Raw genomic sequence first — 14186 nt, 5'->3', positions numbered from 1 at the left:
ATTATTACAGTGATGCTGATTCCTAATGAGGCAGCTTTTATTAATGTCCATTCTCAAGCAACATGAGATTATTTATAAATATTAGGTTTGTCAAGCCCCCTAAACTAAAAGATGGTTTAGCCCAGTGTCGGAATTTCATTCATATTTACTATTTGTCACACCATGTTAAATTGCCAGAAATTTTCTCCAATACTTAAATTATGTTCTTCAGGATGACCAACATATTTAATACTGGTGGCCCAGTCTGAAAGAAGGAAAAACTTAAAAAGAAGACATGATTTACTTTAATTTATAAATCAAGAGACTAAACTGTTTCACTAAATCTCCAACTATAATAACTCTCAGTTTGAAAGTATCAAACTGTGAAGTTTGAAAATAATTTTGTAAGTCAGATAAAATGAAATACATATTTGGTACAACATGCAGTGAAATTGGGAAGCTTGTTCTCTAATACAGAATTGTGTACCCCAGAAGAAATAACATTTGTCACGTTCTAAGAAGAGTCTGACCCAGTATTTTTTTAATTGTGGTGAAATAGAGACCCAGGATGTTTTTATTTCTGTAATTTCATATTTAGAAATCATGTTTCTTTCTTGTGAAAGGGGCAAGAGGAAGAAGAAACCTTTAAAAGAATCTTTGTTAACATCAACAATGCCTTTCAAAATTGTATTTGCCAGTATTGGATTTTCAGGAGAATTTTTTTGTTGTTCATCAGTTAATACAGTTTATGTGTGTCGCTATCTTCATTGATAACTTTGGTCTTTTAAAAAATAACTCTGGACTTAGAAAACCTGCAAATATTTTTTGTTTTGAATGCTGCTTTGTTTATTAACAAATTCAAGTTAGTAAAAAGCTCCATTTCTTATTTTAAACCTTCTACCAGGTGTTCACTGTTTCCAAAGAATTGGTGCCTCGGGTACTATCCAAGGTGGTAGAAGCTGTTTCTGAAGAGCTCAGCCGACTGATGCAGTGTGTTTCATCCTTCAGCAAAAATGGAGCATTACAGGTACCAAAACATTCCGTTTCATTTAAAGCCTATAAATGTACTTTTAGTCATCGATCTTATGCTATACAGACAGCTTGTTTTTAAAGAATGGATCTGCTGATTAGAGATGTACATATTCTTTCTTGTATAAGCCAAACCCCATAACTCATTGTCCACAAGTTCCAGAGTTTCTATTTCTTTAAAGGAAAACAAAACCGTAAAAACTGTGAAATTTTTTTTCCTGTGAAATTGTCTGAATGCAGATGTCTGCAAATATTTTGTGATTTTTATTTTTTTCATAGTTGTCTTCTCTATATTCAATTCCACAGGAAATTTTTAGCAACTTTTAATAAGTCTTTCCAAAGTGCTCAGTGCTGTTTGCATACAAACAACAAATAGCTATCTCTTTTTTTAAAAATTATATAATTACAACAGGCTTAACTACTGTAACCAATTTATTCTTGGAACACATACAAGCCACCTGGCAGGCACCAAGCCATGCAGACGCGTGGAAGAGTGACCTCCTGCCCCAAGCCCTGGGAGCACTGTGAGGGTATTTTAAAAAGCAGTGGCAGTTCTGCTTCCAGTGATGGCTGAGGAAGCTCCTGTTTGTCTGTCCTTCCGCAGATAACTACAAAGTTGAATAATTTCTAAAAATAAGAATATTTCAAATTGATTTCTTAAAAACCTGAAGATACCATCACTCATTAAGGAGCAGATTCTGGAGGAAGTGACACTTAGGTGAATTCTCCACTCTTTGTGGATTTTAACTTGAAGGCAGGCCCAGGGGATAAGGGAGTGGGCCCTGAAATCCCAAAACAAAGTCTTCCCTCTTTCTGTCTTGAAGAATAGGTTTGGGGGCAGCCACTACAGGAAAGTGAGGGAGGCATCCCAGAGCATAGAGAGTAAGAGCCAGACATTCTGTGTATACTCTGGCTGGCCCTTAGACGTCTGTATGTGTGGTCAAATTGCACTGCATCCTGCCCATGCTGCAGCTAAATGGAACTGCTACCCAAGAGCCAGAAGTTTTCAGTTTGCATCCAAATAAGTAAATTGCTTGGTAAAACAAACAAAAATCAACAGTCTTTACAGGTATATTGCAGAATCCACAGTCTCCACAACATAACATTCACAATGTCTAGGTTACAAGTCTTCTCTATATTCAATTCCACAGGAAATTTTTAGCAACTTTTAATAAGTCTTTCCAAAGTGCTTTAATTAAATTTAATTTAATTAAAATTTAATTGAAATGGACAAACAAAACAGGAAAACATGACTCATTCTTTTTTTTTCTTAATTTTTTTATTAAATCATAACTGTATACATTAACGCATTTATTGGGTACAGTGTGCTGATTTTATATACAGTTTGGAATGTTTACATCAATCCTGCAATTCCTCTACTAGGGGTATATCCAGAAGACCAAAAATCACTTTACAACAAAGATATTTGCAGCACAATGTTTATTGCAGCCTAATTCATAATTGCCAAGTCATGGAAGCAGCCCAAGTGCCCATCAACTAACTCTTGATAGGAAAGACAAGCAACTGAGACCAACCTTAAGATGACCCAGTTGCTGGAATTAGTAGGCAAGGATTTTTAGCTTAGATGTATTCAATGATATAAAGGAAAATATGCTCCTAATGAATGGATAGGAAGGAAATCTCAGAGAACAGAATTCCTAAAAAAGAAACTAAATAGAAATTTTTGGAATGTAAAATTATATAATGTATGATTTTTTAAAAAATCTACTAGATGGAGAAGACAAAGGAAAAATCAGTGAACTTATAGACCAATAGAAATTATCCAATATGAATAACAAAGGAATAAATGGTAAAAGTAAATAAATAAACAAAGCTCCAAGGACTCCTAGGACTATGTCAAAAGGTCTTGCATACGTGTTAATTAGATTCCAGAAGAGTAAGCATGGCCAAAAGATGGTCAACTTCATTAGTTAGCAGTGAGATGAAAATCAACACTAAATAGGATGCACATCCATCAGGATAAAGAAAACTAAAGACTGACAGTACCAAATGTTCTGGAGGAACTGGAGCTCTCACACATTTTCTGAAAAGCTCTTGTACTTTCTTCTAAAATTAAACATACACATACCCTGTGACCCAGTCATTCTCAGTTATTTATCCAAGAGAACTGAAAACGTATTTTCACACATACACTAAAACAAACAAACAAACAAAAAATTTAAATGCTTATAGCTGTCTTATTCATAATAGGCAAAAACTAGAAACAGCCCAGGTGTCCATAATAGAATAAACAAACTACTACTATATTGTAAACTACAATATAGTCATACAACAAAATACCATTCAGCACTACAGAGAACCAATTACTGATTCAACATGGCAAATCTCAGGAGCATCATGCCAAGACAGCCTTACACAAAAACATACGTATACCATATAGCTTTAATTTACATAAATTCTAGAATGGATAAAACGAATCAGTGGTGCCATTAACTGGGAAGGGCCTGAGAGAGCTTCACAGGGATGGCTGTGTACCTTGATACGGGTTTCCATTACACAGGTATATGCATCAGCCAAGACTCAGCAAATGGCACCCTTTGAGATTTGCCCATTTGGTAGTATGTAAACTTTAACTCAAGAAAAGTAAAAAGAACTGACACAAAAACTGACACTCCATTTTAGTTAATAATATGCATGTGGAAATATCTCAAAGCAGTACAGTGGATTCATGGGTAGACTGTCGGTGCCATTAGTGTTAATGACATAGTCGGTGGGTATAAAGGTGTTCACTGTAAAATTCTTTCAAAGTCTCATACATTTGAAAATTTTCATAATAAAATACATATTAGGGTGAAGGGGAATGGAGAGCATCTGTTAATCTGATTGGGGGGAAGTCTGTTAAAAAATTGTTATATTTCCATTTACTACCAATTTTCTCTAAAAATTTGATTTATCAGACCTTTGATATTATAGTTAAGATTGAAAGGTCATGATTCCATCACAGGAGATTAGTAGTGTAAATTGTGCCATACAGAAGCTGAATTAAAGTCACAGTAGCTACAGTGGGCCCAGTGATGTTGAAATTATAACAAAGTCTTTCCTCTCCAAAAATTACGTCTGTAACACATTTATCTAATGCCTAAATCCCTCTCAAAGCTAGCAGGAGCAGGGAAAGGTTGGAAAGAGATATCAGAATCAGGTGGAGACCTTTTTCAGAGTACACATGTTCAAGTGACTAGTGGGCATCATAATTGTTCCATTCTCTGATATTCTGATACCTCCTAGACCGAGGCAGACGTTTGTGTTTAGAAAAAATTCATTTGAGTCCAAGCCCCCATCTCCACCCTCGCCCTTTAAGAATGACTGTAAGAGCCTCCTTCTTTGAAGCAGATAACTAAGAGGGACAGCAGGTTAAATCTTTGATAGTGTACGTGTGTAGTGCCAATCCCCAGAACTTTCCTAAGAGCCAGTTCGCAGAAGAGGAGAGTGATAATTTGATGAATTAACTGATTTTTGGCAAGACCTTTTCTGGATTTCAATTTTATATATGTTATATAAATAGCCACATTTTTTTTATAATTGGCATATTTCATAGGTTAATTAAAATACCCTATTGCAGGAGATGCCATCTTCCAGAATTCACCCAAATGACAAACACAAAGGGAAGGAGGAGAGGCACCCGATACATGTTCTCTAGACCTTTTAGAAAACATGGAGTTGTTCCTTTGGCCACGTATATGAGAATCTATAAGAAAAGTGATATTGTAGACATCAAGGGAATGGGCACTGTTCAAAAAGGCATGCCACACAGATGTTACCATGGCAAAACTGGAAGAGTCTACACTGTTACCCAACATGCTGTTGGCATTGTAAACAAACAAGCTAAGGGCAAGATTCTTGCCAAGAGGATTAATGTTCGTATTGAGCATACTAAGCACTCTAAGAACCAAGATAGCTTCCTGAAACGCATAAAGGAAAATGATCATTGGGAGGCTGAGGCAAGAGAATCACTTAAGCCCAAGAATTGGAGGTTGCTGTGAGCTGTGACAGAACAGCACTCTATTGAGGGTGACATAGTGAAACTCTGTCTCAAAAAAAAAGGAAAGAAAGAAAATGATCAGGAAAAAAGAAGAAGCCAAAGAGAAAGTTACCTGGGTTCAGCTAAAGCACCAGCCTGCTCCACCCAGAGAAGCACACTTTGTGAGAACCAAGGGAAAGGAGCCTGAGTTCCTGGAACCCATTCCCTATGAATTCATGGCATAATAGGCATATAACATAGCACACAGGAAAACCAATGGAACTGTGATATTGAGTGCTGGAACTTATTTATTCCCCATGAATTCATGGCATAATAGGTATACAGCGTAGCACACAGGAGAACCAGCAGACCCCATGTAACAATGATATAAAGTGCTAGAACCTCACCATGAATTCATGGCACAATAGTCATACAACACTTTGTCACATTCAATGGCAAGGTGCCTCCCTCCCTGAGCTACTAGAACCTTTTCCTTATGAATTCATGGCATAATATTAAAAATAGTAGCCTGCTACTACTGTAAATGTTTGTGGTCATTCACTAAAAGTGTGGTATGTTTTTCCCAAAAGACGTATTAAAGCGAATTTTAATGGTGTCTTTAAAAAAAAAAAAATACCCTATTGCTCTGATTGAATAAAATTTCTACCTTGAAGACTGGTTTTACAGTGATTTGATTTTTCTCCTAAAATATTCAGCTGAAATTTCTGCCTTATTTTTCTCTCTTGGATGTTTTCCTGGAGGTCTGTTTGTACCTATCCTAGAATAGAAACAGTAGAGGCAGAAATTGTCATACTTTCTAGCATTTGTAACTTTCTAGTTACAGACTATTCTCCAGGCTTCTAAAGCATTGAACAATTGAAACAATTGCTTTCCAGCCAGAAAAAGTCACTGTGTGTACTTCAGCTGGTATAAATCAGCTTTTATCCAGCTTGCTTACAGAATTTCTAATGAACAGGAAAGACCTTGTTTTACAGTTGGTCCACTCCCTGAGAGTGAGGGCAGTTTCTGTTAAACGCTCTGTGAGTGTCACTCACTGTGGGCACCTCCTCAGAGAGGCAAGCACTGTTTAATCATCTGAGGAACTGCCAGACTGTTTGTAAAGGGATTGCCTTATATTACATTCCCACCAGCAATTTATGAGGGTTCCATTCTCTCCACACCCTCGCCACTGCTGGTTATTGTCTGTCTTCTTGACTGTAGCCATCCCAGTGGGTGTGAAGTAGTATCTCATTCTTTGATTTGGTAACATAAACGTTTTTAATTTTGACAGAAGCCAGTTTATCTGGGGTTTTCTTGTTGTTTGCTTTTGGCATTATTCTGAGAAGGGTTGCCTAGTCCAAGGTCACGAGCATTTGCTCCTATTTTCTTCTAAGAATTTCATACTTTTAGGTCTGTGATCCATTTTTGAGTTAGCTTTTGTGTTTAGGAATGAATCCACCTTCTTTGTTCTTCTGCCTGTGGTTATCCAGTTGTCCCAGCACCATTTGTTGAAGAGACTATTCTTTCCCCATTGAATGGTCTTGGCACTGTCATTGAAAACCAATGGATTATAAATGTAAGGGTTGGTTTATTTCTAGGTTCCCAGCTCTGCCCCAGTGATGTGTGTATCTATCTATCCATGTGCCAGTATGCCAGTATCACACTGTGCTGATTACTGTGGCTTTGTAGTAAGTTTGAAATTAGAAAGTATGAGTCCTCTGAATGTGTTATTCTTTTTCAAGATTGTTTTGGCTATTCGGAGTCCCTAGCATTTTCATATGAATACAAAATGTGTCAAATTATTAATTTAACAATTTCCATTAAAGAAAAGGCAGCTGTGATTTTTGTAGGGATGGCATTGAGTCTGTGGAGAGGAGTTTAGCTTTTGAGATTAGGCCACAGGAGTGAAGAAGCAAGCCACACCGTGTCCTTAACTCTGCGGGGAGCGGTGGGGGGGCTCTTTCAGGGGCAGTGTTTCAGAGTTTCATTCCTTTCACAACCACACTCAATGAAAAACGACTGGTTAGGTAATAAACACAGATTGCTGGAAAGTCATTGCAGAGTTCATACTCTTCATAACAAGAAATCTAGCTCCCTGTACTCGCATAGTTGTCCTGGACCACAAGCTAACTTTCAGGAAAAGGACATTTTGTAGTACCCAGTTTCTTTGGACTATGCACAATGGGTAGTCAATATGGTGTTATGATGCCGACCCTGTCGGATGATAAGTAGGCTGGAGGCTGTTCCTCTCAGGACTTGTTTATTTATGGTAATTAACTTGTTTTCCTATTGTGTCTTTGTCCTTTCCCATCCTCAGGCAAGACTTGAAATCTGTGCTTTGAGGGATACCGTGGCTGTCTACCTAACTTCCGAAAGCAAGTAAGATGCAGTGCTCTTTAGTTTTAAGTGCTTTCTTAAAAATCAAGTTTGTTTTACTTGTATATTTTATCTTTGGTAAGGATAACTGATCAGAGTAATGCTCATGAATTTGTAACCAGATAAACCTTATATTTGATCAGATTTTAGCTAAAAAGCATAAACCTACAAATAAAATAGCAACTATCAAGTCTGCTTCTTTGTCGCACAATATGAAGGAAAAAGGATTTAATGTGATTTTGTTTTTCATTCACTACTTATAAGTCTTAGTCTTACAAATAATATAGCAAAATATCACATACTTCTTTTAAAAAGGAGAGTAAGAATTGAGTCTGTCTTTTCATAGCAGACTTTGAAGGACAGTTCCAGAGTTGTAAATATCAGTATAAGAGGAAGCCTTGTGGTTTCTCTGCAAAATTTTGTAGTGGAAATTGGGTGACAATTTTTAGCTGTTTTGAATGAAAGTCAGGATTTCCTACCATTGAAAGTAGGTGAAGTGAAACAGAACTACTATTTGCCTATGCAAAATTGTTTACTAGATTGGCAGTAGTACCTAGGAAATACTGGGCTATATTGTTAATATGCCTTAGAAGCCAATGTGCAAATGGCTTAAGGAACTGTTTAAGGACAGACACTGTAATATGCCTGTTCTTTTATTTCTAGCATTTGATAACATGGTTACTGTCGTCATTGTAACTGAAAAGACTTTTTAAATTTTTCCTAACAAATGAAGTTGTCTTCTCATTCCTATTCATAATGGCTTACCAGAAGCCATTTCTAGATGGCTGCAGTGTTCATTGTTGAGGCATGTCTTTTCTCAACCATTATTTTTGTGTACAAAGTGCTACGTAGAGAACAGAAGGCACCCAATTCACAAGTGACGAATGTGTGTGTGTCATGTGAGTGCCCGTATGTTTCTTCCTGCTAACTTAAACTTTCAGAGCCTACATTCCTCATTTATTAAAGGAAGATTAAAAAAAAATCTTCCAGGCAAAATTTTGAGAGAAGTGAGAAATTTTGTCAAGTCACCTTCTAAACTGTTAGCGCTCTGCAAGTAACAGGTGGTATAGGCTTTCTCATCAGTATTGTCGTAATGTCAAAATAAAGGACGGTAGCATCACTTCTCTTTCATTTAGTAGAGAAGATGATGTGGCTTCCCTCCGTATCAAGAAAGAAAGAGCCAGTCAAATATTGGGAAGGGACCTAAGTGTGCCAACAAGCCACCTGTCCCCACGGCCCCACCCTACCTCTCCCAGGCACAACTGGAGATTCCCAAAGCCAATTGTATGACTCTGTTGGGACTTCTCAGTCTCTCTTTGGGTTGCTGTGACACCTGCCCCTAGTTTGAGAAACAGTGCTCAAAAGTTATTTCCTGATAGACTGATAAGGATGTTTGTACAATAATAAATGAAAGACCACCTTGAAGAGTGGTTTACTTTTTCACCTCAGTGAAAAGCACTGAGATAAAAGCATAAAAATTCATGAAAGCAGAGATAAAAAGTGATACTGTTCCCTCAGTGACAATGCAATTCAAGTGATTACCAGACAGCCTCTCCACAATGCCTTTCTTCTGGTGAAAGGTAAACATCTCAAATAGGTTTTGAAGGTTTTGAATTTGTTCCTTTTGCCTTTTTGTATATAAAGAACTGAGGTTAAATTTTGAAAGTATATATACATCTCTTCATTATCTAATATATCTTAAAGAGCCAAATTCTACAAAGTCTTCACTTATTTTAAGACAGTGATTATAAACCAGGCCCTGTACAGGCAAATACTAAAAAATGTCCCCATTGGTGTAACCTGTCACAAGATCATCCGTATTCCTACCTAGTTTCTTCCTTTCTGGCCAGTTGCTTTACTTGTAGTTCTGCTTTGAAAAGACTATTTTAAAAATTAAATATTTGCATTTTGAGCCCTCCCCTATCATGAGTAGCATCCGTTTTTGTTGTTGGTAATTCAGTTTCTCCTGTAGCTTTTCAAGTTGCGTCTCATTTCCTAGGTGAATTTTTCTCACCTTATTCCTACAAAGGCTCCTCCCGGTAACTGACTACACCCTCACTTTTACTTTTACTTTTTCTGTTGCTTTTCACTTTTACTTTTTCTCATATTTCCACTTGCTTCACTGGCTTATATCAGTTTCTTTGTAGTTAAGACAGGCTTACGAATCTTTCAGTGGTCCTCTTAATTCCCTTAGAACTATGCCTGTTCCTGCTTAAGTGCTGCCGTTTATGTTCCAGGTCTAGTTTTAAACAAGCTTTGGAAGCCCTGCCTCAGCTTTCAAGTGGAGCAGATAAAAAGTAAGTTCTGTATGCTACCCTCAGGTGGCCATCAGATATGCTAAACCCGGTTCCGTTAGCTTAAGGACCTTTTAAAAAAAATAATACTGATTTGGAGTTAAGGAAGAGCCCTGCTAACTAGTCCTAAATAGGTAGTCATGTCACCTGTACCTTGCACACCTCCAAATGACAGAATAAAATAAAGTGAAGTTTTTCTTCTGGGTTCAGGATGATTTAGAAATTAGTTATTTCCTTGGTAGTGACTGGTACAGAAAATGTCATTAGGAAGCTTATGACTCATTCAGTAAACTACATTATGTATTTAAGAAAGTCATGTAAAAAAGAGGACAGCCTAATAAAATGCAGGACCCAGTGATTTCTTTTTTCTTGGAGTAGCTTAGTGATACACATTTTGTGCTTTATAAAATACAGAGTATTAAGAAAGAGTGGATTTATATGTACAGCATAAGGGTATTCACATTTCCTTACACTACATTCCTGCTCTCACCCTGAGCTCAAGCTTCACTACCCATACAGCAGGAAACTCTAACCTGAGAGAAAATCTAGGCCAGGCAAATTTCACATATGCCCATTGTACCCTCTGCCGAGGGGCAAGCAGTGTAGAGCTCTGCTCTTTCACCAGTGCTAGCTGAGGTCCACTCCCCACTGCGTGCGGCCAGTGGAGCCATAGACAGCACCTGTGGCAAATGGATTGTGAAACACACAGTGCTGGTGTCTGGGACCCAGCACTGGTGACCATTGTGGAAACCAGAGGGCAGAACACACATGGGGCTGGTCCATGGGAGGACACTGCCACGTAGGCACATGCAGATGTGGAGACAGTGCCACCATAGACTGGCCCATCCTTTGTTTTCTTGCTTCTGTCTTCTCTGACTTTCAAACTCTATCTGAGTGATTCCAAGCTCTGTTTATTTCTTTAAAATAAATATTTTAAGATTGAGACAGTCACTATTACCTTTAATGTATGGGACAAGGCTCAAAAGGCTAGTGTGTTTGGGAGTCAAGAGCAGCAGGCACCCTAAAATAGCTTTCAGGACTGTGCTTTAGATTTAGCAGGGCAACAGTGTGCTAGCTGTGGGCGTTGTTAAACCATGAGATAATCTCCTGACCTTAAGACTGTTCACCCCAGTTCTTACTGCTTCATCTGAACCAGGTGAATGCTAGCTTTAAAATCATATGCATATGTCAGACCAGTTGCAAACTGAGGTACCAAGTAGCAGAATGATTTGCCCAGAGGAACTAGAACTAACCTGCTTCCCTTGGCGATTAACTCACCACTTTCCCTCTCCACTCTCCAATATTTGTTAAAGGCAAAATACAAAATTAGAGGGACAGAAAGTAACCAGTGTTGCTGGGGTACTGGGGACTGAGGATGAGGCTGGCTCCAGAGGGGCGGCAGGAGAGCGCGTAGGGCAAGGGAGCCACTGTCCCTGACTGAGGAGGTGGTTGCACCCTGCGTGTGGGTCAGCTTCATAGAACTGCACAATAGAAAGAGTGGATTTCAGTCTGTGTAAGTTTTTCTAGTGCCTTAAGAACAAACCCAAATATCAGTCTGTTTTAGGGAGTAATCTCATTTAATCTGGGGAAGGGGGCAGAAGGATATTTTTATATACAAACATAAATATGTATGTCAGTGTACCCCTTTTGACCGGCTTCTTTGATTGATTTATTTGTTATTAAGAATCCATAGATAGTAACTTTTCAGCTAACCTTCAAAAAACAGCAAGCTCAGGCAGAGCCTGGTGGTTTGTTCCCGTTGTGTTTTCTTGTGTTGCTAGGCCACCCGCCCTTCAGGCTGTAAAATAGTGTCTCCTCCCTGCAGGTTACTGGAAGAGCTCCTGAACAAGTTCAAGAGCAGCATGCACTTGCAGCTCACCTGTTTCCAAGCAGCTTCTTTGATCATGATGAAAACATAAATACCTCCCAAAGAAGGGCAATCCAGAAAGATAACAAGTAATAAACTATTCACTTTTTTAAGTGCCCTAAAGGTATTGGGTGTATAAAACATTGGGTTTGCAATTTCTGTCCCCTCCTTCTTTCTTTTCCTTATTACCTTACAAAGATGTTGTGTATGTTTTATTTCAACCAAAATGGCCTAATTTGAAATACCCTAGCAGTATTTGTTTCTCCCTTTGTATTACATTAGATCCTATATGTGACTGTTTAAAATACCTTTTAAAATATATTTTGTGTCCTGCCTAAGTTTCATGGTGAATGTGCTTCAGGAAGAACTGCTTCCCGGGGGGCGATTTGAGATGGTGCAGCGTATACTAAGGCAGTTCTCAGTGTTTCACTCACTAGATGTCAGCGGGTAGGCAGCTCACAAGGCTCAGGGAAAGGTTGATAAGAAGAGATCTGGAAAGTTACGTTTAGGAATCTTTGGAGCTTTAACTGTCCTAAATTGTACAATTACCTTTAAACACTTTATTTCAAGGGCAGTACTGTGACTCAAAGGAGTAGGGCACCGACCCCATACGCCAGAGGTGGTGGGTTCAAACCCAACCCCAGCCAAAAAAAAAAAAAACTTTATTTCATAGAAATAGCCATAAGTCTCCTAATTCAAGTTGGTTTTTTAAAAAAGTTATCATTAGGCCACATTCTGTGCGGTTCAGATGGCCACGAATTAGTTTTGCATTTGCCCTGTTTAACTTTTGTTTTTCCCAGTGCTAAACACTGAGCAGCTCCTCGGTGTCACCTGTGCAGTTCTCACTCACTCTCCAGGACGTGCATCACTCCACGTCAGCCTGTCCCAGCCCCGTGTGTCTCCGTCAGGGCCCAAGTGGACAGCCGGCCCCCTCCCCACCACTGTCCACACCTTCCCCCTAGAAGTTGATTTTCTTTTCGGTAACATAAAGAATGCCACTCTGACAGTCTATTTTCTGAAGGTTTGAGACACTCCTTGGTCACCAGGCAGTAGGTGCTGTAAATGAGCCACAGGCATCTGTCCCACTTTCGCTGATGACTGGGCTTACTGGAATAGGCACAGGTCATGGGTGACCTCTCTCAAAGTCATCTTCCCACATCTAACTCTTCATGCCCTTTGCATCTAAAAACAGCAATTCTCTATTGGTAGTCTGCTAGGCAGGGTTTTGAAAATTTGAAAAGGATGATAGAATCCCCTTAAAGTTAATGTATTATTACTACAAGTCATTTAAAGCACAGTATCTAAAGTCTTTGCCATATATAGTATCAATTCTTTGAAATAAGTAAATGCTGTTGTATTTGTTCATTCAGTATATAAGGGAGAAATCATAGTAATTGAAAGTGAAAGTTTTACAAAGGTTCTTGATAAAGGTATCAGATATACTGAATACTGTGTCTTCTAAGTGTGTTAACTGTTATATCTAACCTGGCTGGGAACTAAATTGTGAAACTGCGATCCTGAATGTTTGTGTTATTTTAAATATCTAGTATAGCGCCTTCAGCCAATAAAGCATCTTTTTCAGTGTAAGGTGTTATTTAGTTGATTTTTTTTTCCCTGAGTGCTTTTATTTCAACATTTTCATTAGTTATATAACTTTTAAATGTCCAGTTTTAACTTAATAACTCAAAATAAAAAATACTTAAATTTATTTAAATATTATTAAATTGAAAAGCCAATCCCTCGGCTTCCATTTGCTGGGGGCTTGCAGTGTGCTAAGCGTTGTATTAAAGTACCTCATTTAATCCTCACAACACCTGAGGGCTAGATTACTCCTCTGTCCATGTAGTAGGTGAAGGAATCTGGGCATAGAGAGAGGTTGGTGACTCCTCTAAGACCGCAAGGTCAGTAAGTAGCAGCCCGTGTTCAAACTCACAGTTCGCACTTTGTCCTCACATCTCCTTAACTTCACCACTGCCCTCTCCTTCCTTCCAGGTGAATGTGCTTTCTGGCGTCCATCCACCAGGGACACAGCTCAGGGAATACTCCTCAGTGCCAGAGGCTAATAAACTTCAGCAGCATGGCAGCACATAAGCACTCAGAGAGCTCAGAGTACAAGGCAGAGGTATAAAAACCCCGTACCCAAATGAGGCAGTTCAAGGACTTCTCTTCCAACAAGTTGAGGGGACTTCTTGGAAGAAAGGGGGATTTCAAGAGCTCCTTGAGTTACAGAAGGTTAATTTAGTGGTTAAGAAGGGGTGGATGAATATGACATGTGTTAGAAGAAAGAGATTAAATCAGGACTTGGAAAAAGTTTAACAAAGAGGCAGCTGAGAAAAAGAATTAAGGTAGTTTCATCCTCAGGTGATATTTTGGTTTTAGCCCATCCGTGTCTATGTGGGTCAGCACAGCTTCTTGGGAGTTAATTTTGCCTCACTTAGTTTAAATGCAGAGGAGCTATTAGAAATGATTTGGTTTTACTAAGACTTTCTATATCAGTGTACTATGAAAGTGTTGTGTTCTAGAAATGATTTGGGCATTGCAAAACAAGCATCATTGCCTTCAACCCAGCTCACTGACTCATTCTCCTGCCTCTGACATCCTTGCTTATAGTTTGTTTGTTTTTTTTTTAAGGGAATAAAAAGAAAAGATCACATTTTTATTT

At 38.5% G+C, this 14186-nt stretch overlaps 1 protein-coding gene across 3 annotated transcripts in view; it reads left to right on the top strand.

Annotated features, from left to right (window-relative positions):
• EXOC2 (exocyst complex component 2) overlaps positions 1-13082 on the top strand; it is a 217468-nt gene extending 204386 nt beyond the window's left edge. For all 3 annotated transcript variants that reach the window (XM_023518879.1, XM_003799342.3, XM_023518878.1), the window contains exons 25-28: positions 884-1006; positions 7305-7366; positions 9601-9660; positions 11483-13082. In XM_023518879.1, the coding sequence (XP_023374647.1) occupies positions 884-1006; positions 7305-7366; positions 9601-9660; positions 11483-11576 (339 nt within the window). In that variant the 3' untranslated portion in view covers positions 11577-13082. The remainder of the gene's footprint in view (positions 1-883; positions 1007-7304; positions 7367-9600; positions 9661-11482) is intronic.
• Positions 13083-14186: the final 1104 nt, after the last annotated feature.

This window comes from Otolemur garnettii, unplaced genomic scaffold (genome assembly GCF_000181295.1).
Source record: "Otolemur garnettii isolate 467f Iridium unplaced genomic scaffold, OtoGar3 scaffold00149, whole genome shotgun sequence".
Classification (NCBI taxonomy): domain Eukaryota; kingdom Metazoa; phylum Chordata; class Mammalia; order Primates; family Galagidae; genus Otolemur; species Otolemur garnettii.
The sequence above is the reverse complement of the archived record's forward strand: the minus strand, read 5'-3'. Positions and strand labels throughout refer to the sequence as shown.